We start from the raw sequence: 26,958 nt of genomic DNA, 5'->3' as shown, positions 1-26,958 counted from the left end.
GCAAATATTTAAAGCAATCCCTGGTTACAGCGGACCGGAATGCCACAGAACAGGGCATTTCCCATGTGGAAACTGCCAGGCTTGCAAATTCATGTCTGTTAAACAAACTGCCAGACTAACAGAAAAAGAGTGGACATTGAATTTCCCCAGCCCATGACGGTGAGTGAAGGTTGTTTCTTGTGAGATAAAGCTAGCATCTATGTGTTAACCTCCTTTGTCCATGTACCAGAGGCTATCTTAGGCATTCTAAAGCAGTGTTGAAATATCTTGGGGATACAATCTCATTATTGCTAAAAATCTAATCTAATTTTCAGATTGTCCAAGTAGCACTGCAGAGGTAATGAACGAGATACAGATTGAAAGAAACTGTTGACCGGCTACATAGAGCGTCCTCATGAATGTTGAAGCTATATCAGGGAAGTGGTCTCCTCCAAAGTTAAGTTGTTTGGGTCCGTTTGAGACTGGTAATGGGATGGCCACATCATCTGTGTGTTATACGTCGTCTATTATTTCCCATTTAATGTTGCTGTTTCACAGGCTTAATTCTATCATATTTTCATTTTTATGGGATGACAGCAAAAATTACATAGCATTACTGTTGAATGGCTAAGGGGAAGAGAAAGGGAGCAATACACTTCCCTCATTGTGGGAGGTGTCGCTTAACCTCTGCATTGCACTTGACTTTTTTTTTACCAAAATGCTTTATTGTCGAGAAGCGGATGTTGCCTGCCACTACAATGGCTTGCTAGAGGGCGAATCTATCGAGGGCAGTTCCCTGGTTTGTAACGAAGACTGTGTGGAAATACCCAAATATTGTAGTCCAAACATTAGAATATGTCCTTGGCTAAACCGAAAAATGAAGGTTAATAAGTCTTCAGTTGGCCTACTTGGAGAAGAATATAGATCTTTTTTAATCAGATACTGACCAGGTTTGAGGAAGTAGGAAGGGAATAATAAATACATTATGACGAGGCTGATTGAGCAATTGAGCACCAGGTAAACCTAAATGTGAGTTGCGGGGACAGGCCCCTATAAAGGCACATGAACATTAATGCTTTAATTAATATAATGCTTTGCTATTAAAAATGCCATGCAACAATGAAAACATGTCCAACTGGCTGCACAATGTAGACCAGTCTAGACATATAATCACATATTACAGTAAAGCATGCCCACGCACATTTAAGCATACCTGCATTGGTAGCACCAAAATGCAATTCGAAGCAATAACACTTATGTTTATTTTATCAGAGATGCCCAGAAAATATACAATGCCCCAGTAAAAAATGGCGAGACTGGCAGTAACCAAATGCCAGTCTAGCCAGGTAATTACACTTAGCAGGACTGCTTTATCAGAGATGCCCAGTTAAATAAAATTCAAGGCAAACTGAGAGCTGACTAGACTGGCTGCACCACAATGCCTCTGTAGCCACTAATATCACATGTCATGCCTGCTTACTCTGGACATGGATGACCATCACAATTTATCGCACAATCCCTGTCCCACCCAACCCCCACACACATCCCCTCTCCCTCCTACTCCCTGCCTCAACCCCCAAAATCGACTTCTCTACCCAGAATTACCTCCATGTCCCCGTTCCTTGTCCCAGTGCTTACATATCAGGCTTCTTGCCTCATATGTGTGAGAAACCTGACGATGTCTCACTTACTAGTCCCCGGGGATCTGTCATCCAGGTGGCCAGTTACATAGCCATCACTATTGGATCCAGTTCCTGGGTGTGGACCAGTGGGAAAGGATCACCTGGATGAGGGGTCTTTGTGGAGTGGATGTGGGACACTGTACCCCCTTCCTTGTAACACCTTCTACCCATACTACCCTGTAGGATATTTAGCATTACCCACCTTCTCTGACACAAACAATTTCTTCCGCCGAGACAGACAACAGACTAACACCAGAGCCATTTACCTGACATGTCCCAACACAAGGGTCAGAGAGAGTCAGGCAATGGATGATAATCACACACACCTGACGGCCCTTTACCTCCCCCACAGTGATAAAAGGCGGAGCACAATACGCGCAAGGCCAAATGCATGAGGAAGCAGCTACACCAAACTGGCAGTTAAAACGGAGAAAGGTGGCGAGACTGGGAAGAACAACGAAGGGGTAACTTCCCGTGTCCTTTTCACATCAGACCCGTATAGCATCCAAAAAGGGAATTACTAGACCGGGAATAACATCTGACGTGTAGAGTAACAAATGTCAACGGTGCATGGGGGCCTTCCCTATTAATAACACAGGCGGGGAGGCACGCTGGCTGCCATGGTATTGTTCATGACTTCAGAAGCAAGCCAAGCCAGCAGACCTGACGCAATCGGTGAGTCAGAGGAAGCTGATAGCGAACTGAATCGTATTGAGCCCAAGGTTACAAGTGGCAACATTAGATGAATGCAAGAACTTGAGAACAAAGAACTTGTGTGTGTTTGAACTTTGGGGGGAAGCCCAGAGAAGGTCCAGCTGCAGAGTGGTCAGGTGCAGTCACAGTGCTCATTTGAAGGACTTTCGCTGGCAACTTCCACGTTGAAACTACAAGTACCAGAAGGCCATAAGAAAGGGTGTCGTGAGGTGTCGGAGTGGTCCTACGAGTGTCACGTCAAATCCCTTGTACACATTTGAAAGTCTCTGACCCATTGCTAAGAGAAAGCTAAAGGAGAGTGAATCCTGCATTGTGATAACGTAAAGTGAAATTTATATTTGGCAAACATGAACCCGATTAGAGGGATGCCTATGAGTTGGGGTGGAGAGTAATACACCTGTGAACGCTGTGTAGATAAGAGTGAACACAGCGATAGGTTGTCTGCAGTGGGAAGTTTCAAGCTGCATTTGAGAGGCATTTGAGAGACTGTAGTGAACCCGACAGACGAGGCCCAATGGGCGAAGAGCAATCGCCGAAGGTACAAGACTACAGAAGGAACCTTTGTTTGTTTGTTATTTTAATCGATCAGGACTTCTAAGGCGAGAGACTTTGCAGAGAAGAGACTTGGCCCCTCAAAATTCTAGTATTGTTGAACTGGAATTGTGAGCTTTGTGCTGGAGAGGTCCAGGAGTGTGCTGTGCTCAGAAGTCCTGCCTTGTCCTGTGCTAAAAACACGGGGTAGGGAGACCCAGCCATACCATCCTGACTTACATTTTGTGAACACTTCTTTCTTTTCCAGTGAACATTATCCCACACTCTTTTTTTTTGTAACTTAGTGGTAAGAATTGGTAATAGGTTTTTTAGTAAAGGCCCTTTTTAATTTACAAGACGCCACTAAAACTGCCTTATTATTATTTGATGCCCGTAGCTTGCTCCCATCTTAGATTTAGGTTTAGATTAGGCGTTTATCTCACTCATTATAAAGTTCAATAAACACCCTTGAACTGTGATCACTTGTCTGTCCTTACTATTGCTAATATGAGTTCCTTACATAGGTAAGTACTGGAATGTGGACGAGTGGGACAAGGAGTAATGAATATTACAGGTAACTAAGCCAGGCATTACCCCCATGTCACTCTACCTCATCCCAGTACGTGTTTATGAGACAAAGTAAGTGCCTTATACACAAGTACTGGGACGATGAAGAATTGGACTGGGTAATGAAGATTGCCAATAAGTAACCAATGGATTAAGCGCAAGTAGTGGCGCAACACCATGGAGCTGACTGAGCTTCAGCCCCCCCCCCTCTTGAAATGTTGAGCTATGTTGACTCGACCTGGCTGACCTACAGATAAGTTGCTGGAGTGAACAGGACACATATGGTAAACGGAACCTGGGTTTTGCTGTTAACAAAGGCCCGGCAATTACTAACATAAAGCATTTCACTGTTAGTACCTGCATTCAAATGCATTATTCTTTAGGTAATTGAAATCTTGATGTGGGTTTAGTACTTGCATGCCAGGGAAGTGATTGGAAGGGTAGAGAGGGGAAATGAGACTGTTTATTCTCACAGCGGTCCATATGTGGGTGCTTTCAGACTTAGAGGAGAGAGCTAACTGCTTGTAAAATTGAAGCCCTACTAAAATAGTCTAATTAGAATGCATAAAGAAGTTAGATGCCCCCATACAAATGGTTTACCCCTCCCCCATGGCCCGTGAAGTTAGCACCTCTCCAAAATTTTGAAGTGTTAGCACCCCCCCTAAATTTAGGTTTAGTTGCCTCACTGAACACACTCACACACTCCATACACACACCCAGCCACCTATACATTTAAGTGTGTACCCTTTCACCATACACACACACACGTCATGGGGTTGAGGGGAGCCCTATTACTTCAAAAAGAAATGGTTTCTTTTTTAAGGCATTCTGACTTCATAAAGAAATAATTTTCCGTTAAGGACAGGTAATTTTCCGTTCAGGATGGATAACCTTGGCGAGTTGTCCCCTTTGCTAAAAAGTGCGTTTTGTCAGTCATGTGAGCTGCTGTCGAGTCGACTGCAGCGGGAGGTCTTAGGGGAGTGGGGTGGGGGAGGCTCAGTGAGGCCTGTGGATGTTTCTGGCTCTCAGCAGCAACGCGCTGTGGGTGTGAAAACACTGACGCACTGATCAGGAGGACCCGTTAGAGGCCTGCGCAGCTGCTTCGGAAGCAGTTAAATTAGGAAAATGAAAAACATCTCTGATAGCCTCCTACTATGAGTGTTAACGATATAATGATCAATGAGACTGGCAGTATTCTTTTAACTGTGATATTTGCTTTAAAAAATCTCCTGTATTTTATATATCTACATTTTAGAGTTTTTCCAAGTGCTTGCCAAATATCATGTGGTGAATAAAGGATTAAACTGAAAAGAGCGACCCCGAGTGCTGTAGCCAATGCTGTAAAGAGAATTGCTGCAAGGAGTGCTGGCCGACCAAATGGCGAGACCCAATAGTGTGTTTGTGTGTATATTTATATGTATAGCTTCTGTATTTCTGTTTTTCATTAGGATTTCAAACTTCGTTTATTAAAAGTCCATGAAGATGACATGTGATGTTGCTAAAAACCTAGGCCAGGCATTCTCTGAAAGTTGGGCACTGACTTCCGACAGGGTGGCGAGTGGATCTGGCATAGGAGCCCGGCGAGTCACTGTGGGAGAAGGGGTGCAGAGGCTTGCCCCAAACAATAAACTGAATATAGTCATCTCGACTTTATTTTGGATTTTAAGTCAAACATCAATCAAAAGCACACAAAAAATCCAACGTTTCATTCGAACACCAGATATAACAAAGGTCGATTGATTGGTCAAAAGCAAACAGTTAATCAAAAATTCAGACACTCGCTAAAATCAATCAATCCTATACACTCCCGAAAAGTCACAGAAATAAATGACTTTTTCCCGAATTATTCAACCAACTTCGTGATTTTAGTAGTCTTTGCTCAGGCTCTCAGGCGGCTATATCCACAGTGGATGCCAGCTGCTAAGTCACATGAGGAAAGGGCCCTGAATGCCATATAAACGCCCTGCACGAGAATGGGAATAAGCCGCTTTCTACCGATTCTTCTCACGAGAAAACAAGAAGCAAAGAATATGGGAAAGGAGTTGTGCATAAGATCGTGCAGTGAGTAAATGTGCATTAAACATGCCTGCAGAAGCCGAATTACACGTGAAGACCCCGGTTGTCCAAGTAGGTGATATGAATGCAAACATATGCAAAGGGATGTGAGTTAAGCGCTTAGAAGCTCCTTATGATTATAGGGAAAGTCTGCAAGCTCTAGCCTCCCCCCTGTGTTCACCCTCAATAGCTGTTCCAGATACTGCCAGCGCAAAGTTCACGCATAGGACAAGCAATGGCCAGTTCTGTGAACGGATAGCCTTGCTGGTATTGTGTAATGAAACTTAGACAATACTCATGAGGACAAGAAACGTAATCCCCCTTTTCTTCACCTAAAAAAACCTCTTGTACACTTACTACTTCCGTTTTCTCGTCTTCATGCATTTACTTCTTCATACCAACTTTGTCTTCTTCACTTTATCAAGGTGGCAATGGATATTGTAAGTTTAGTTGTACATTTTGGGGGAGGAGGGAGCAGGGGGAATAATATGGGTGAGAAAAGAAGGGGGAGAGGGCAAAACGAGTTCTCCCCCTGTAAAACGAAGTGGATGTTAGTTGAAGTGAAGGACAGAAGTAAAAGCATGAAGAGGTACATTTGACAATGTGAATGTATGGTGAAGTGAATGCAGAAGAAGTAAGGGCGTACATCCCAAGAAGCACCACCTGGGATTCCAGCGAACCCCCTGAACCTGCTGATCAAACAGTGGCTTCTAAAGGCTACAACAGCAAAGGGGGGATAACATAACACAAGACTCTTGACAAGGGACACATAGGAATAGAGCTTACAGAATACAAGGCATTTACACAGAAGCAGAACTAAGCAGCACACCACACTTGCAATCAATAGGGAACCGTGCAGGGAAAACCAGGAACCAACTGCAAGAGGGAGTCGAAGAACAGGAGTACAGAAAACAGAATTGCAAGCCCAAATCCTTGCCCCAGCTGGTCACCTATGGTATGATATGATAGGCTATTTATAATGCGCTTAATACCCAGAGGTTTCTAAGCGCAGACCGTCTTGCTTCAAAGGCAAGCACGTTGCCCCAGGGCTATCCTCCCAAGACCTAGAGAAGCAAAGGAATTAACAGGAATGGGAAATCTCTCAAAGAGGGGTGTCTACTCTAAATGATCAATTTTACAAAGCAGAACACCGTACGGTCCAAGAACTATAGAAGTACAACAAACTGGGCAGGACAGGAAACGGATGACTGCAAAACTGAGGAAGCTAAAAGGTAATCCCGGAAGCAGAACATATTAATAAGTGCACTACATTTGAAATCCAAGGATTCAGGAACTGGAAACAAGGAGCTAGATTAAGAATATAAAACCAGGAAGAACAGACTGGACACAAACAGGAACACTGCAACAATGACCCGCCCTGGACTGCAGTAAAGTGAGGATTTTAAAGCTAACAATCGCATGCCTCACGTGTGATGTTTGCTAGCACCTGCCAGCCACCAGTGTTCCTTATCCCCCACGCAACCTAGGGTGGAAGTGAAGAGAGGTGGGCATTCTGGGAAACATATTATTTTTAACAAAGAAGCATAGTGTCTGCCAAAACCCCAAAAATTATGTGGAAGGGGAAGTAAAATGGAAAATATGGTTTTAGAGCTCTCAAATCCCAACAGGAATGTGTTGTAAGGTTTGGATATAAAGTCCAATTGGAATGACCCCAAAGCATGCCCCCAAGTGGAGAGGAACCAGAACAAAGTGAGTTAATCGTTACAATTCTAGAAAAAGCAAGTAAAATTAGTCTTCCTCTGGGCTCTGCCATTGGTGAGGCCGGTCACCCACAGATCATTTTGCTGTATAATATGCCAAAGTAAGCGTTCACAGACTGCGTCTTACAGAATTAGTCTTTGCATAAACGAGGCTTCGTAGTGTTAGGATAGCACTCAGAACTAGACAAGTTGTTTTGCAATATGCAGCATTCAAACTAAACTTTGCCAGTGGCTTTCCAAAATAAACCACTAAAGGCTCAGTTGCGGTACACCTGGCATGCCTCCTGTTTAATTTCCGCCACACCAGAACAACGTTCCATAAGAACCCTATGCTAATCTTAATGGCAAATATTATGTGCATGATCCAGTGCCAAGCTCTACTGCCAGCAGTCTGGAGTGCACAACAAGGGAAGCAGCCTGCCAACAAGGCCATACCATCCCCGGCCTCAGGCGTGCCTCCAAAACACCCAAGGGTGAGGAGAGCAACCTCTTAAGAAAAAGTATCCTCTCCCACGGCAATACAATTCATATTCACATGGCCCTACAGCTGAGCCCGTAACAACTAAAAACTTTGCTAGTTAGAAGAGTTTCTCTCTCATCGTATCATTTTAAAAGTTTAAAGTTACTCCTGCCCACCTATTCACAAACAACCCGCTTTTAATCACCTGTGAATTCGAATACCCACTTTGATTAAAGATAATCAAAATGATTTATTTGTAAATTTTTCCATCTGGCAAGCTAATATGTAGTCAGTTGTTTCATTCGAGGCAGCCCTTGGATATGCTTTTAGCAGAGTTGATGGGAAGGCATACAACAATGATCTGGTTTTTACTCCATTGAGACGCAGTGTGCCGGCCACCAAAGGGAGAACCGGTCTAGCCAGATCATTTATAGAAAGGGAAAACTATAAAAGGACCAAGGAGTAACCTTGAAGAACAACAATGTTTACTTCAAGGGGCTTAGTATTTTTTTTATTTATGAATGAACTAAACAAAGTTGGCCTTACATAAACTCACACTAAAAACAATTGTACACAATTATTAATTCCAATTGCATACAACGACAAGCATCTATAAAATATAAACATAATTATTTTGGTCAATAGAATTTAATTACAGCTTTTTAAAAATACGTGCTGCAGGAGTTAAATAATAAAACGTCTCTAAATAAGTTAGATCTTTCCATTTAATTCATCACACAGTGTTAGTACCCAAATATTGAACAGGTTAAATCTTGGCTTGGACTGGCCGTACAAATGATAATCTCTTCATCCCGGCTGCACCCAAGAATGTCAGTGCTGCGATAGTCAAACTCGCCTCCTGACAACTGGATCCCAAAACTCCTCCGTAGTTAATCAGAAGGTGTCGTGTACGCATTTACCAAAGTAACTGACTCTACTAACAGTCAATGCAGTGCAGTTGGAAATTAAATGCTCTCTGGTTTCAATGACATCCGCACCCTGGCATAACACACAGCCATGTTGGATTGGATCGACCCTTGAACATAGAGCTATAATCGCCCCAGTCAATATTATATGCTGAAGTGTAAAAATTGCATATGCTGGTAAGCATTCGGGAATCTATTCAGGTATTTTGTCAACGTACCAACAGACTTGTCACTTTGAGATAAACTATTATAGAGAGGATAGGATCTAGTCTTCTCAATTGTCTTTTGCTGTTCCATCTAAATAGGAGATTTTTCACCAAACTTGGGGCTGACACTACTAAATCAGGGAGTACTTTTACGTCGACCAAGTTGTTACTTACATATACACAAAAGCGCCCGATTGGATTGTAGACGTTTTGGCCGACATTTGTTTTAAAATTTGTAAAGGGAGAGCCATTAACGGGGGCTAAAATATTTCTATACAACAACATTTTCCAGAGACACCAGCCGCTGTGAGAGATGAAACCCAGTTCAAAACACAGCGGTGCTATCCGCACACATGCAGTCAAATTTAATGCCTTATGCCATATCAGGCCCTGATGGCATCTCAATCGCATTCCAATAAAAGAAGCCTCTTGCCCATACCGAATGATGTAACTTTTTAACTTATAATATTGCAGCAATGGTTTTACAAAAAAAAACAGCAATATCGCGCATGGAGCCACTTTAATTGCGATCCAGTTTGGGCCTCCTTGGCTTTAATCCTTGAAAAAATGGCCAATTGTTTTCAAAAGGATGTGAATATCATCCTTACATCTTTAATAACTGTAGCTGGAACAATTCTATTTTCGACCTCTGGCCTTGAATAAACATGGGGCTTATTGAATCTAGCATAGACTGGTGATTGTCTTTTTACTGATTATGACTAGGTCATTCTCCTCGGCATAAGAGACTATGATATTAATTAATCTCTGGAGCCCAATTGACGTCTGGTCAGCCAGAATAGAATAGTGTGAATAGGACATCCTGCAAACCCCCAAAACTCTGATTTGTGGGGAGGTGGTTGAAAGCCAGAGGCTCCAGGGAGGATTTGGGATCTGCGAGGTACAGGTTGAATAGACAGGGAGTCAAGACTCAGCCTTGACGCAGGCCCCAAGATGTTACAAAGTATTCCGACAAATGTCCTTGCCCATCCAGCCTCACCTGGACGGAAGTCTCCTCATGAACTGCCATAAGCAGTGCGAGAAGGTGCTCCGGGACATGCCAAGTTCTCAATTTGGCCCATAAGCGATTTCTATTGATGGTATTTAAAGCTTGTGATAGGCCAATGGCTGTGATATAGAGTGGTGGCCCTCCATCCCGCATAGCAAGCTCCAGCATGCAATACACAATGTATACATTTATAGACCTATTCATCCCTGTGCGGAAACCAGCCTCTTACTTATTCTACCAAACTGAAGACGCCTGGCCGTCTAGTTCATTGAAGACGAGGGAGGCCAATATTTTGCTGTCTGGGTCCAGCAAGGTGATGGTTCGATAATTGGCTGGGTTGAATCTGTCCCCACGCTTATATATGGGGATAATAATACCTTATGCCAAGAACTTGGCATAGTTTTTTCCCTGATTATATTCTTGAACAGCATAAAAAGAACACTTGCCCACAATGCTGGGTTTGATTTTAGAATGGTGTTGCTGAGACCATTGGAACTGCACGTGCCAGAATTAGAGGTGCTTTTAATCAGGGCCTCAATACACTCAGTATTTTCAACCCCCTAACTCCATCGCTGTGTTGCTGTATTGCCAGTGTAAAAGGACTGCATGTTGAAAAGTAGCAGAGGGGAAAATGCCCAGCTTGCTCAAGGAATCCCACAGCAAGTTGCAAAATACTAACTTGAAGGTGGATTTCAGATCATCAAAGAATATACATAACACCTTCCTTTTTAGGGTTTAGCGTTTAGTCAAAAAAGGCACTGTGGCGGGTCAGAACAACAACACAAACTCTGATTTTCCATCTCACTGTTGATGCTTATTAAATGAAAGGTGAAAACTCCTATCATTCCCTTTACTAAGGGTGTTCCCTAGCTAACAGAAGTAAATAGGGTGCTTGTCAATAGTCAGTGAGTCCAAATCAGATTCAGTCCACTATCCTATCCCTACCATAATTTGAACAACAAAAGCACAGGAGAATGACTGCAATCTCATGTGAGTACTTTTTCACCAAGTTCAGTTCAATGAAGTACCCTTAGGTAGTTCTTTCTAACTACTTTGATCAAATCAAACAGTTCCAATACTGGGTTCTTCAAGGTTCCGACCTTCTCTTTCAATCGATTAAACTATTTTTTCTTCGTGTTCTCTCCTTGTTTTATTTTAGTTGAAAGTGTCCCTTTTCTTAAACAGGACAAGTTTATTCATTTCTCTTAATTCAGACTTAAGATATTCCCTTTTCTCAATGTTCCCTCTTTATCTTGACTGGGAAGAGTTTGAGGGTTCCAATATTGATTCTCTTGACCATCGTTCACTTTTAATACTAAATCTCGACTGGGACAATTATGAACGATCCAGTTATTGGAATTAGTCTTCTATTTTCCCCGTTACCTGGATTATTCATGTATAACGTCACAGGGTTTCTAGCAGGCTGGGACCCTCTCCTTTGCTTGTCAGGTTCTCGTTCCTTCTTTGGTTGGTTCACTCTGCAATACCTTAATGGATGTGGTAGCAGCGTTGTTCATGGACCTCCAAGTCCACCACTACTTGCCTGCAGTCACACCACCACTTATCTCTTGCTGCGGGTCAGGATGCCTTTCATCCATCTCAGTCTCTTATGATTGCCCTCTCCAACGCCTTGCGTCAGAAGCTCCACTCTGCACGTCCAAGTTTCCTTCAGCATTCCTCTGCCAGCTGATTTAAAACGTGGGGTTTCTCTCTCTCGCTCTCTCTCTCTCTCTCTCTCTCTCTCTCTCTCTCTCAAGGTCTCCGCCTCCAAGTTTTATGACGCTGCCTGGGACTTCCCTGGTGTAGTGTCAAAGTCCTTCTTCTCTGTTTGATTCATACTCTGTATTCTTCCTGTGGTTTTCTTTGTCTCAGTACCATATACGTGTTTCTTCATAGATACAACCAGAGTGTTTTTCTGACAATAACAGATTCTAGTTTGTTCTTCATATTTTCTTTCACTAGATGTTTGTGTAGGTGGGTTAGTGATATGTTGCTTAGGATGTTTCTCATATGAATGGTAGTCTTTGTCCCCATAGGGGGTGCGGGGGAGTCTTTCCCAGTGAAGACCCACTTGCCTCTACCCCTAGGGGGGTATTGCGTAGCAGGTTTGTCTCCCTAGCCTCACAGTGAACGGTTCCTGCCTAGGGAGAAGTGATGGAATCCTGCAATTAATCACTGACCCTAAGCAGTCAATTTAGGTTTAGAAAGGTAGATTGGGTGTTTGTCTGGCCTTGGACCTTTCTTGAGTTGTGGGACTCTAGAACACAACTGACTGCAACAACTGTAAAAGTTAAGCATTTGGCTCACAGTGGAGAGCAGAGCTAGATACAAGGTAAAGATCCCCAAGATGTGTGCTGCCTAAGCAATAAAGATCTTTAAAATTCGTAAACCATACATTTTCTGGAATCCACAACTCAAAGTCAAAAGAATTAAATGAAGAACCATGAATGACAATCTTCCAAAAAGCAGACTGGCTAACTTCTTATAACCTGAATGCCAATGCGATTTATAATCCATTTTTGGGTGCAATAGGTTACCACAATCTCCATTACTGGCAGTCATCCAGGGACTGCTGGTACAGGCGGCATGTAGAGGCACTGGAGTTACTTTACCGGCCACCACGCTCTGCATGCTACACAGGAAATAGTCCATCTCCTACTTGTGGTCTGGTGTGTTAGGTGCAGCTCAGGGAGTCTGTTCATTTCCTTTCATTGTGTGGATGGTTATTGTAATCTATACGAGGCCACATCATCACATGTCCAACTGTGTCCAACTGTGAAACCTTTTGTGAGGGAGTTGCTGAGTAGAAGAGATGAGTTTCCAGTTAGTGATATTGATTAGAGGAACGCATATGCACTAATGGCATTGTACATAGTCTGAATTTAGATATGTACTAGAGCGGCCATGATTAAATCCTGTGACTTTGATGTCCCTGCTTTTGCCCCTCCCTGCTGCACTGGGCAATCTACAGTAATCCTGACGTGTACCATTTATCGTGCATTAGATCTAATGCAGATATGCCTGCATATATTGAATGAATAGCCTTCCCTCCGCCAATAACTCCTATACTTGACTCCTCCGCACTTATACCGTATGCCTAGAACATCCGCTCATGGCCACCTTTTACCATTAGCTGATAACCTCAAATTTGCCTGTCTTGGCCCTGTGGAAGGTTATGTCATTTTGTCTACTTGTTTTATGTTTGTTTTAATACAAATAACCTGCAAGCACTAGAATTTCTGCAGGAAATTGTGCCTTGGCGAAAGCACCAACCACATTATATAACCCAAATGTCAGCTAAAATGTCTGATGCCGACTGGCACCTTGGGTTTGTAGCTTCGTCCCATGCTTCCTATTCCTAGTATAATAGTCACACCTTTGTAATGCACTCAATTTCCTGTTTGGTTTGTCCCAGGCACTCTGAAGTGGCACACCATGACTTAGTGCATTATAAAACGCAAAATAAATAAATAAATATATACACCAGGGCTAAACCGTTTTTTCTTGACCCACGCAGAAGCCGTGGTTACTTAAGGGAGTGAATAAAGAGGTAAAGTCTATATCCACACTAAAGGGGATCGCGTGAGAGGGAAGAAAGAAAGAAAGATGGAGAAAGAGGGGACAATAGATAAAATGTGAGGGGGTATTTTGAGGCAAGGAGGTTGAGCGAGGAAGGAAGGGGAAGAGAGAGACCATATGATGGGCTATCAGCTAAGCCCAACTCTTCACCCCTAAGTTTACCAGACCAGCTCCCTTCATCTTCTTTCATGCCCGGTGCCGCCACTTGGGTAAACGGGCTGACGGGGATTCCGCCCGATGGGGCCCCTCACTGTCCTCACAGGTGACATTCATATACATCTATAGAGGCGACTCCTAGGTAATCCCAAATATTGTGGTAATTGCGTTGGTAACTTTATTATAAAATGTAGTCTTAATAGTTGTGTTGGCCTCTTAAGTTAGGCAAACAAAACCTATGCTCTGCAGCAGAGTTCCTGTGCATTAATATTAGCACTCATTCTTTCCCTTTAATTGTTCTTACTGCATTTAATTTACTAGTCTGCCTTTTGCAGCAGAATAACTTTATACGTATCATACATACACAATTCTTACTTCTTACATGGAGGCTTGGCCAAAGACACTCATAGACATTGCTCTCTCCCCTTTCATGACTTAGACCCAGTGCTCTGTGCTTGCATCTCATTTGGGACATCCGTAAAGAGAATCCTGGCTCATATACTGTTTTGTTTTGTTTTGTTTTGTTTTGTTTTTGTGCACAGACCTCCTTTGTTGACTAGATGATCAAAGAGAGAGCACATTAGTTTAGGCGTACGTTTGCTGAGTGGTTGAAACCTCTGAAGAAAGTTAAACTTTTAAAAGGCTTGAAGTACAAGGCCCATCCATGTCTCGGCTTCTGTGGCGGACTATTCAGGTGGGCTGGAGTCAGGCGAACTGCGAAGTAGGGGAAGACGAGATCCGCTTGACAAATGAACGCCTGACTTTCTTTTGGGCATTTGTGGGGGAAATGGAGGGGCCTCATTTGCAGGTCTGTGGGCGAAGGTTCCCCAATCTCTCCTAGTCTTTTTTTTTTTTTTTTTTTTGCAGTAGTTTCAGTCTCTGTCCAGACTTTAGAGCGTGCCTGTTGTTCTGGGTCCCACCAAAGGTTCTGAGGACACACATGGTTCCCCTTTTCTGACTTGGGAAAAGCTTTGCTGGGCCCTTTTAGTCACGAATTAGGCTCTTAGTCTTGTGTGGAGAGGACCCTTCTCTTCACAGCAGGGAAGGCAGGGGCTTGCTAAGTGGGATTGCACTAAAAGAAAGGTTATGCAGTGTGCTCCTGCCACCTACTAGAATTCACTAGCCTTATTCTCAGTGAGCCTGGATAATGAAGAGCGGTCAAAGCCCTCCTCCCCTGGTAAAGAGCAAACATCCTTTCCCCTCTTTCCATACGCACACACCGAGGGCTGCCGCTTCCCACAAGACCTGCAAGGGGGCTGCCATCCATCTGGTGCAGACCCACACCGCAGTCTCCAGCTGGAAAGTCTGGGGAATGACGTCATCCTATATGCATACAGTGCTAAAGCTCAGAGTCTCTCATTTTGTTAAAAATGAACATTTCGTGCATTGCTTATTTCCAAGAAGGTATCCCTCCATATCCTGAACTGATGCATAGACTACATACATAAAAAAGAGTATACATAAAAAAGAGGTAGGGATAGTCCCTTAAAGCATATCTACATTTAAAAGAGAAAAAAAATGGTTACACTATGAGAGAGAGGGAGAGTGATGGGTGAGATGTGAAGTGATAGGCAAGAAAGCAGAGGGAGAGCAGTGGGTCAGAGGAGGAAGCGCTGCACAAGATAGCAGAGGAAGCAGTGATGCAGTGGGCCAGAAATCTGAGAGCGAGCAGAGGTACAGAAAGTAGAGGGAGCATGTGGTCAGTGAGCCAGAAAGCAGAGAGGAAGCGGTTGGCCAGAATGAGGCAGTGAGCTGCAGATTGGGAAAAAGGATGAGGAAAGAGTGCGATAGAATGGGAGAAAGGATGCAAGATGCAGAAGCAGCACAAAAGGATGAAGGACTGTATATTGCGGGAGGAATTGTAGAGTGTAAGGTGTGAGTTGGGAGTATGATTTGGAGTGTGGCAGGGGCTGGGCAGTGCAAATTGTGACTTGACAGTGTGACATAGCACGTGAGTATTTGTATGACAGAGTGAGTGGTTAAGGAATGTAAGTTGTAATGGAGAGTTGGTGAGATGTGTGTTGGTGAGAGAGGTGTGTGGGTGTTTGGGGGATTGGAGAACATAGAAGGGGAATATTTTCAGCATTACAATTGATAATGATCAATTTAGTTAATACTATTAAATAGGCATGTACATTAAACGAGAAATGTAGCCAAATCAAACACTGTTCTGCCAAGCCAGCGACATCTGGGACTCTTCCTATTAAATTAATACAAACGATACCTAATAATGATACCCTGGCTCTCTTGTAGCCTTGCACTCTGCTTATTTCCTGCAATGTGGCAATCTTCCACCCTCCAGTTAATACAAAATGTCCCGCAAAAATGCTGCAATAAATAAAGGTTTGTGCCGCACAATTTGCCATTTCATGCCGCAAAATTTGCCATTTCATGCCGCAAAATCCTGGAAGGTCTGCATAATGTGGATTGGGACATATGAAAATTGTTATACCAATGGTATCCACTATGCTATTATAGAGAAGAATCAAGTATAATTTAGATCAAATTTAATTATGGTGTATCCTAACAGCGGATATCACATTTATTTTGTGCCACTCTAAATACTGAAAACATTCCTTCTTTTTTTTAAAAAAAGATTTTTTAATGGGATCTTTTGTTTTTTATTTTTTAGCAACCATCAATGGTACATAAATTGATGAAACAGATTCCAGAATATTTACTTTCTAAGAATTGCTTAAACTCAGAATCACATGAAAGAAAGTATGACAATTTAAACACAAGTATAGAAAAGAACTTGAAAACAAAAGGTTAAGCAAAATTCAATGAAGTCAAAAAAGTCATCAGGACATATACATTCAAAATAGATTTGCAAACAGAAAAAACAAAAAACACAGAAAAACCTTATTGAATAAAGCAAAAAATCTTTTGAAGTAAATAAATATAAAAAAAGGTAAGTAAGGAATAAAGGAAAGGGAGGAATCCTGCGACCTAAATTAGTATTCCAGGTTCCGCAGTTCCAAAAATGCAGGTCTGCTGCATAGACTAGGCATGATTCCTCATTACATGTTGTGGATACCTTCCACTAGTCCCAGAACCTCTGTGGCGCTCCCAGCAGAGAATGAGTGTGCCTCACATTCACCTGTAGATGAGAAACTCTTCAACTCCTTCATAATCCCTTCACTGTCTCCCTGGAAGCGCCCACACAGAGCTCTGGTTAAAATAGAGGTTATTCTCTTAGTCCCTCCTGGAACTCTTTGCTCAACACCTCCCACTCCACTGAGGGTCTGCCCAGGCATAATGCTCCCTGGTTTATTCTCCCCACAGGCATTTGACTACAGTTTCTCTCAGAGGTTGTGAACTGATGTTGTGGTACAAGTCTGCACCTTGTCACCCTGAGGTCCTCTTGCAGATCTCCAGGTACCGGCAGGGTAGGAACAGAGGACTACAAGCAGCTCCTGGGGCAGGTGATGCTTCTCCACCTCTGCAGTTTGTTTCAGCATCTGCCATTCTGCCTGTGTGCCGGTTCTCAGGCAGAGGTGCAGGGTGCTCCCTAACTGTATGCATAGTTTGGGTCTTCCACCAGCCTCATAGCATTTTAGGTTTCCTCCTAGGTGGAGGGAGCTCTATTTTATCACTTCAATCTTTGTCAAAAACCTGGGATCCTCAAAGTCTGTATTTCAAGGTGGCTTACCTGGCTTGGCGCGAATGTTGATGCAGCGTGCTCCCAGTGCCCACTAGTGGTCTCAAAACGAGACATTTCAAATCTAGGTATTGTTGACGCACTAGGATCTTAAGTAAACTCGCAGGCAGAAGATTCTTTCTCACAAATAGCAGAAAGGATATAAATATGCCTGACATACCCCACAATGACTATAAAGGCCTCTCACTTAACCCATAAACCCAGAAGAACGTAGATGAATTTACTGCATATTGCATGTGGTAGGCGAGCCAATCTGTAAATATTCCTTGACAGTTTGATTCAATTGGTAAATTATGCTTGCAGAAGGAATCTGGGTCCAGAGGTGCGACTGTTGAAAGGTATTGGGGAGACATCTTCAAGGCTGTTCCCTTAGCTAAGTGATGTGGCCTAGACTCTGCAAGGATAGATCGACCTATGATGCATGGCCAATGCCCCATCGCTAGCAACTCTGTGCATATCCATGAAGTTATTGCCCACTGCATAAATCTATGGGCTTGAGCAGTGGTGATGTCATGTGCGACCCAGTGATTCTGATAGTATTCAAGCATGTGAAGATTGAGGACCAAAGCATTACATCACCCAGAAGGACTACATCTATTGCAAACTCTACGATGGATCCAAAGGCCTGTAGGAACACATGTCAGAGTCTGTCCTTGAGGGATGAGGGAACACCATCACCCTGTGTAATCAGTCACAGGCAAGAAGGAAGGTGGCAGACAGCAGGAATGACCCCACACTCTTCCCCGCACCTCTTCCCTGTGTGAAAGCAGGTCGGACTTTGGGAGCAGAGTTGGAAGCTCACAGCAGGATAATGCAGAACTGATGAGAGTGGGGGATGTCCACCTTCTAAGAAGATGCCTCCTAGGATTTGTATCATCTGGATCCACAGTTGGAGGGTGAAAAGAGGTGAGCATCTGGCCTGCCCAATGGGAATTGATATGATATGATAGGTTATTTATAATGCGCTTAATACCCAGAGGTTTCTAAGTGCAGACCCGGGGATGGAACCTGTGTTGCTCCGTGCAGTCTTGCTTCCAAGGCGAGCACGTTGCCCATGTGCTATCCTCCCGAGAATTAACTCACAGAGGGCCAATCTGACAGAGTTAAAGAAGGGATACTATTTAGGAAGACATGTAAGGGCAGAAATATTAGAGTTGGGAGGTGTTAGTAATGTCAATCAATCAAAATAGCTTACAAAGCATACAAATTCATATTACAACACATTACTTTAACAATGAAATAAAAGAAAGATGACGTAGATTTGAGCATGCAATAGATATTAATTGAATTGACATTTAAACCCCATCAATAACATGTAAAATGCATTTCGTGCAGTGCAATACTGAGGGGGCAGTGATAGTTAATTTCGATAGTCAATTAAAATATCGAATGGGGCCCGAACATACAAATTTTACCATAATGCAGAAAATAATTTACAAAATGAATACACTGTAATTAGTAATGTGTGCGACCTGGACATTTGAGTGTGAAGGATGCACGGGAGGAGAAACTACCAGGAGAAACTAAGAAGAGCCAAGGGAGCAGCAGAAGGGGCTGTGATCCTGGTCACAGCCGCTGAGCAGGAGTGGCTGAATGGGACTCTGGATAGGGTCCTGAAGCACCTGGAACAAAGGGCTGGGTTTCTGTGGAACCAAGTTCCAGGAAGTTCCCAGGAGTGCCCCCCACACCTCCCTTGAGAACCCTGGCATGAGTGGCAAGGCTTTCCAGGGTGTAAAGTGGTTTGGACTCCCTTGTTGGTAGTGAGAACGACCTTGTAAGGGTGAGATGGGCACCCCCACTCCCATAAAAGAGGGAGGGGTGACAGAACATAAATAGTGAAAACGGCTCTATGTCCCTTAATAGTGGAAAGAGCTTCCCTAATCATGGGTGTGTGGCTGCTGGGCACTATTTCCCTGGAGTTGAATAGAATTAGCCATCTGTATGTTGTAGCCACGCGAGGAGAGCCTGTGACAAAGAAGCAAGCTTGTCACTATGTCCCTGTGACCATAACCTAACACACAATGTGAAGGTGAACTATATTTCTGCGACTGAGTTACAACCAAGCATCAGCTGTTCTCTATATGTCTAAACGTATGTGTTGAGAAGTTAACCCTTGACACTTGTATTCACCCCATATTGACATTGTTAATTTAGACCAATTCTAAAGTGGCAGCACCTGTTCTGTTTTACATAAGCATCCTTTCCCACCAGTCATGTATCCCAACCCAAATCCTCGAGACTGTGTTTCACAGAAAGAATCTGGGGGAGACCATAGCCCCACGAAAAGAAAGAATCCTGATACTTCATTATTTTACCCAACCTGATGTTCTTGTTTGAGGCCTGTGCGAAGGAGCGACTTCCCAGTCTGTTCCAGATAAATCCTAGTCCTTATAGGTGTTTATCCCAACCAGTTCCTGTGTGTAAATAGACCTTTCACCTTTACTTGTTAAGTCACATTTCTTGTCGATCCACCGCAGCAGCTTACACCATGTTGAGCCATTCCATTGTCCAAACAATGGCAAATTAATATAGAACCTACAGTTCACCTTACTCCTTTATCGGAGCACTCGGACATGGGCCTCAGCCCTTTAGTGAACATCTGGTTGTTATTGAGGTGCATATCTGAAGGGACGTGCACCTCTGGAGAATGGCAAACGGCATCTCTAATAAGTCTTGCACCTCAGTAGAGTGGATCTCTTCAATAGGCCTCTCAAGAAATGAAGCAATTTGGACAGCCTACGGTCTACGCTTATTTACACCCAATTCACCTCACCCTTTTTGCATTATTCAAGTCTACTTCGTTTCTTGTTTCTTGGATTTTAATTTTTTTTTTCTGCCTTCGGATCTGGCAATCCAAAGTATATTTTGTTAAAAGGATCTGCCCCTCTACCTGTGATCTGGGCTCGGACTCGTTATGCTCCACCTGGTGTTTTTCAATTTTATTTTGGAAGGTCCGTGTTAGACCCTTGTATCCAGTGGTTCTGCTGGATCCACGGATCAAAGGTGGTGGCTGTAAAAGTCAAAATCACACTCAAGCAACATCAGCACTTTGGCGGGGGGTGCCAACCAATCAGGTGGCTATGAACGCGGGCTTGAACCACCGTTGAAAGACTGAGTTCCATGCCGCCTGACGGCCGGCTCCCACACTGCCATCTTTCCCCCTACCCTCCTCCTCTTTTTTTTTTTTTTTTTTTTTACTCTCTCCCCACACTCCTACTTACCATATTTCTGTTGCCACCGGCACATCCACTCCTTCCCGTTGCCTCCCGCAGGCTGCCATGGAAAGAGAGGGGCTCCATACGTAGTCCTGCCTTTCCTTTCCATGTCGGCCATCTTTATAAAGGATTGTCCTTGGTTCAACAGGACGTGCATGGCTTCTCGTTGAATGAAGGAAAATCCTTTTTTATTTTAGCACCCTGCGTTACCACTTTGGTAGTCCGTGGTGCAAATGGTGTTAAGCCCCTGTCCCAAGTGCTGGAAGGGGGGGAGGGGTAATTGCCCAGAGCCATTGTTAATGGCCCTTGCTTCGCTTGGACCGTTAACTTGGGCTGCCGGGCCATTACCCCCATTCCTGCCCTTGGAACGGGGGCTTAACGCCACATTAAAACTCCTGCAAGAGAGCCCTATCTGCCCTTTTTTCCACTACACGTAGGTATTCCTGTTTTTTAACCAAGGATTCTCAGATATACCTATCCTGCCAAAAATAGTAATTTCTTAGAAATCATACCAATAGTTCCTAACCTTGTTTTATCACCCCACCTGCATCCTGTGGTCGATCAATTGCATGATATTTCTTTTTCTTTTTCACCCTCTGATTGTAAAGCGCTCTATTGCTTCCCGAAGCTACATCCGTGCTCAGTAAATATCCTAATAATAATAAGAACCCTGATAATATTTTCTTTTTGTCCTGCACACTCTCGAATCTGAAATGGCTTCACAAACCTAGACTCCTGAATGGTGCATTCAATGTTTTCCGCCCCAAATTCGTCAAACTAGTCATTGCAGCTGACAAGAAATGCACACATCTGATGGATGGGGGAATACCTTTAAACACTGTTTTATTTAGGTAACCACTGAATGGGTGAACACCACCCTTTCAAAAATCCATGCCCAGATAGCTCCTACTTTGCTACTGATGTCATTCTGATTGGTAATTTTCTCTGAACCTGTGATTGACCGCGATAAAAAATGCTCATGGAAGATGAATGTTTTTTGTGAAGTTGGTCAAAGAACTTAAAAAAAAAAAAAAAAAGTTATGGGCAAGTTCATGGCCGGTGCCAAAATCGTAAGAAATATGATTTTGCCATTTGCAGTGATGCTCCGAGCTTACCTTAACGTTTGAGCAGTAAATGCTGGTTCTATGATATATATATATGTTTGTCACAGGGAAAGCTTAAGAACCAAACACAATGAAAATATACAATACAGAACCTGATAAAAAGTTGGCCAGTAGGTTACTAATTCTAAAAATGTTTCTTTTCGTTATTATCAAACATGTTTGTTTTGTGGCTTCTAGGCACTGGATTCGGATCGTGCAGTGTTACAAAAAATGAAGAAAGCCGCTAAAGCAAAGCACCTATCAGGACAAGGTAAGAGTCGCCAATCTGTTACACTACTATTTAAAGTAAAGCTGATTTGCTGCACTTTTTACTAACAAAATACATGTTCTTTCTAATTATTCCTGCCATGACTGGCATATTTGTAAGTTATGCCATGTTACATTCATGCATCCATTTCCCTAATTGATGATTATCCACTTGTGACAAGGTTGTAGAAGTGGAATAGAGATTATAGGTTCCTATGCATGGTGTCCAAGCTTCCACACCACCTGGAGGTGGCCTAAGGAAAGCCGGTATGGTCTACCAAGCTTGGTTCTCCTATTGTGTTAGCTCGCTGAGCTGAGCTGAAGGTTGAGCCCTGCAAGAAACGATGGGATAAGGCAGAAAAGGCATACAAATCACTGCAGTTTTAGGAGGCAAAATAATTCATAGCGATGTTAGGTGATAGAATATGTAATTTACAGACAAAGGGAAATGTAAAAATTAGAACGAGTTAAGTATGTTTCTAATAGAGTAACAAAGCACCTGTGTACAACACAACCAGCGCCAAATATGGCTGAGGGTTTCATAGGGTTGCAAGGTACCTCGCAAACCTAAACCCTCAGCGATATTCAGCACTGGTGAGGTTACAATCTACAGTAATAATATGTACAAGAAAGAGCTTAGTTTGGTATGCAGCTTGTCAGTAGGATGGGAGGTTAGGGCATGGCTGGGGATTGATGGCACCAGCTTGACCTGCGGTAGGGAAGGGGCCAAGTGAAAGTTATCTGTGGCCATAAAAATTATCACAGCGCTTTGCTCTCTCAAGCAGAAGAGGGCTGGATGTGATGTTTGAAGTTTTGATGCAGGCTGCTTGCTGAAAGGGTGCTCACATTAACTAAGCTTAAGGAGTACGAGGACAATCTAAAGAGCAGCTCTAGAGACTGGAGTAAAGAGCCTGACACAAGGTCCCTTTAGTGAAGTCCCAGTTGGTTCCTGTCAGTATTTTGTGGGTTCTGTGAGAGGTCAAAAATGTGAGGTGGACAACTGGATTGAGGTTTTTCACTAGTATCCATTTTATTAAAATTATATGGGTGTGATAAACACCTCGCTTTCCCTAACCTAACAAGGATTTCCCTTCCTATGAAACCAAGACTAAAAGAAAACCACTTTAACATCAAAAGGTATCTGTTCTTCACACTTTTACATACAGAAAAATCGTACAGGTATCATATGGCTTTTCAAACTCAACAAAATAATAGTTAGATTAACACATTAACTTTACAACTATACATCCTTGTAACCAGGATCGGTTCCCCCTTCCCCAGGATTAATCAGAATTTTCCAAATCAAAGTTCCAGTCAATAAAGTTATTTTCAGTTATCCAGTTCTGTTCCAAAGGCAATACAAAGTTCCTCTAAATAGGCAAGTTTTTCTTCCAACACAATGTTTCTTCACTTCATGGGTTTTTCATTGGCATTTGGATTGCCCCACTGCCAGACAAGGTTCATCACTCTTTAGTATAATTTTCAGGTTTCCACAAACTCTTGCTTAATAAATCAAGAAACGTTATCTTCAAACTGCTTTGAAAAACACCTGTTTTCGCCCTTCTCTTTCATAAACAATGGCTTATTAGAATGGTTTTACCACAGTTCATCAAACCTATTAGTGGACTTTCCACTTTCATTTCACAACCCCTTCCACCACAATGCATTACTTCAATGTCTTCCTGGTCCACTAGCCCACCAGGACTAACTACTAACAGTCCCTTTCCTGGTATAGTCTCATGCCAGAATACACATTCTTACCACTACTACAAAGTACTCTGCAGTGTGGCTTACTTCAAACTTCAAAGAAAGTCTTTGGCTTTCACCAACATTGAAATTCACACATTATTTCACAAGGTCTTTCATAAGGATACAATACACGTTGATGCTGTATGTTCCACTTGTATGTTTTCAACTTGCACTTCTGGTTAAGTTCCTCTCCTCCTTGAGGCTTTGTACAAGGTGGGCTTCTCACCTGCCATCTTTAATTTTCAACTACCACACCAGTTAACGTTTGGCAATATCTCTTATTCACATTTCTCTCCTTAGGAAAACGATTTCCCCTTTTTTCTATGACTGTTCCTCTTTGGCCCACACAGTACTGATTGTCGTTCTCCCTTTCAGGTAATCTTCCTCTTTGTATACTGTCAGGGAAACAGTATCATTGTGTATTTACAATTGCCTTTCTTTGGCTTAGGCAAAGCTGGATGTTATCTTGTTCAACTATTGCTTCCACTTTACTTTTGAAATGATGGCTAGTTTTGTTCAAATATTGGCCCCTCTTTGCTTTGGCAATGATGATTGTAATCTGGGTGAAAACTTGCCCCCTCTTCACTTTGGCTGTCATGGTTCGATTCTGGGTTAAATATTGTACCTTTTTTACTTCGGCAATGATGGTTCCATGCTTGATTTAAAAAAAAAAAATGTTTTATTTAATTTGCTTTGATCAAAATCTGATCTTTCAAATCATTACAATCAAACAAAAAAATACAAGCATAATAAACAGATCATGATTAAGATGTGCAAATTCGTGCAGAACCAAATGATAGATGGCATATTCATATAAAGAAGTAAAATCCATTAACCTTGCAGTTACCGTTTAGAAATCATCGTTAAAATATGTAAATTCTTATATAGGACACTCGTATATACCACATTCTATAAAAACCATAAAATCATCAGCAAAAAGACAAATTCATAGATAAGACAATCAGTAAAAATAAAATAAAAACGTACAATCATCAGTGAAGAGACCAGTCCGAATTAAGAAATCAATTCATTCTTCCATATATAAAAGAATCCTAGATCTTTCAAATTCTCAATAGTTCTGTGGTTAATAAGTTTCCTTACCTGCATTTACCCTATCCCAGACATTATCTACGGAGCAAACAATACTCCTTACAAAAAAACGGACCAAGTATTTTGTTCTCATATCAATTGAGGCCAGACATTCAAACCAGTAAGTGCCTTAAAGTCTGGACAGTATCCAGGTTTGTTTTTTAAACTTTATTTTTGGGTGTATACATCACATTACACAAACATGCACCGATTGTGTGCAGCAATAACCCCAGTGCCTCACAGCCCATCCCCTCCTCCATCTAGCCCACTCGTGTCACCATTATGTGTAAGTGTATTGTAGTAACATGCTCCCCTCCTTGATAGTTCGTGAATGGCAGCTCTTTGGAATAGTCTATATTTTATTCAGACCTTCATGCAGTTTGCTCCTCTGAGTCTGAGTCTGTTGTAGTCGTAAGTAGGTATGCCACATAGGGGCCCCAGATATCTGGTGGGCGTGCGTGTAATGGGAGCGTTCGTAGACATTCGGTGTCTAGATCTTGGCAGTATAGGATATCTTTTTTCCAAGCTGCCAGAGAGGGGGCAGGTCCGCATCCCCATGACATGGCAATCCTCCTGCGTGCCAGAACCAATAGAAGAGCTGCCAATTTTCTTATTGAGGGATGTAAGTATTTGGTCAAACTGAGGAGGGCCACGAAGGGAAGCAGTACTAGTTCTTCGCCTATTATTGCTGCTACTGTTTGTTGGACTTGGGACCAAAACTGAGCGACCACGGGACAATCCCAGGCGAGGTTGAAGAAGTCAGCTGTCTGGGCACTACACTGCTCGCATTGCGCTGGTGACTCTCGGTGTTGTCTGTGTTTCTTGGCTGGGGTGAAGTAGGTTTGGTGTATAAAGTTGAACTGGATTTGCTTAAAGCGTGTATTTATTGCCACTTTCTGTGTTTGCCGCAAGATATCGATTCAGTCTTCTTCTGGGCTCCTGGTTTGGATGGCTTTTTCCCAGCGCTCTTTCGTTCGAGTGTCTATAGTCACAGTATCTGTTAGCAGGGATTTATATGTTAGTGAAGTTAACCTTCCTTCTCCTTGTGCCTGGATCGTGTTGTGTAAGAGGTCCTATGTCTCTGGTTGTTGAGGGAATTATAGGAACAGTGACTGCAGGGTGTAGCGTAGCCTAAAGTACATGAATATGTCGAGCAACGAGTCACCTCCTCTCTTTCTGGCTGTCCGGGGGGTTAAGAATGTACCATCAGGGTAGAGGTCACCAAAGGATTGGACATTAATTTTATCGGGCCATTGGTGGAACACCTTCTCAGCTGTTAGAGGGGCACCCAGGATGAACCTGATTGGCAGCAGAAGGGAGAATCTGATTTGTACATTATATTTTCGTGCTAGTTTTTTCCAGATTGCGTAGGTGGAGAGGACGGTATTCATTGTGTTTTGGGGTATTGGCATGTGGTCGATGATGACTGCCCGTAGTAAGTTAGGTGAAGCTAGGGCTCGTTCTATTTGTACGTGCGGACGAATGAAGTGTGTGGTGTACCAGTGGCTCAGGAATTGCGCCTGAGCTGCCCAGAAGTATCTCTCCATATCGGGGAGTGCCCAGGCCACCGTGAGACGTTGGTAATGTTAAGGTTGTGTAAGCTACTCTTGCCGGTTTCCCTGCCCATAGCAGCTCTAGAATAATGCTCTTAACTTTTTTAAAGAAGGCCTGTGGGAGAAGTAGCAGTATATTTGTAAATAGGTAGAGAAGCTTGGGGAGAATCGTAAGTTTAAAAGGGGAGGCTCTACCCCAAAGTGTTAGTGGTAGTGTTTTCCATCTCTGTATGCGTTCTTGGAGTGATTTCAGTGTCGGCCCGTAGTTGTCATTATATATATATATATCGCTATAGTTGAGGGACATGTGGATGCCCAGGTAACGAACCTGGGAGTCTTCCCACTTGAACCCGTGGTCATCTACGAATTTAGTGGTCTGTCGTGTTAGGGGGGAAAATCACTGATTTGGAGTGATTGGTCTTGAGACCGGAGATGTTACTGAATTTGATCACTTCGCTCATTATTGGGTTAAGATTGGTTTCGGGATCTTGTACAAATAGGACTACATCGACAGCATAGAGTGAGAGGACTAATTTGTGGGGTCCAAAGATAAGGGCTCTGTGAAGTTGTTGGGCCCGCAGTTGCGAGGCTAGGGGTTCCATTATTAAATAAAAGATAAGTGCTGACAGGGGACAGCCTTGCCTGGTAGTCCGTTCAAGTTTTATGCTAGCAGATTTCGTGTTACCCAGGGTGATGAAGGAACAGGGGTCATTATAGAGCAGCAAAACTAGTTTTATGA

At 43.0% G+C, this 26,958-nt stretch overlaps 1 protein-coding gene across 1 annotated transcript in view; it reads left to right on the top strand.

Annotated features, from left to right (window-relative positions):
• The window catches only part of LOC138581134 (arf-GAP with SH3 domain, ANK repeat and PH domain-containing protein 1-like), a 1,625,721-nt gene that overhangs the window by 326,259 nt on the left and 1,272,504 nt on the right, over positions 1 to 26,958 (top strand). The window contains exon 2 of the mRNA XM_069652230.1: positions 21,760 to 21,832. Within this exon, the coding sequence (XP_069508331.1) occupies positions 21,760 to 21,832 (73 nt within the window). The remainder of the gene's footprint in view (positions 1 to 21,759; positions 21,833 to 26,958) is intronic.

This window comes from Ambystoma mexicanum, chromosome 3p, assembly GCF_040938575.1.
Source record: "Ambystoma mexicanum isolate Mex_15411 chromosome 3p, UKY_AmexF1_1, whole genome shotgun sequence".
Classification (NCBI taxonomy): Eukaryota; Metazoa; Chordata; class Amphibia; order Caudata; family Ambystomatidae; genus Ambystoma; species Ambystoma mexicanum.
This window is presented reverse-complemented; position numbering and strand designations above follow the sequence as displayed.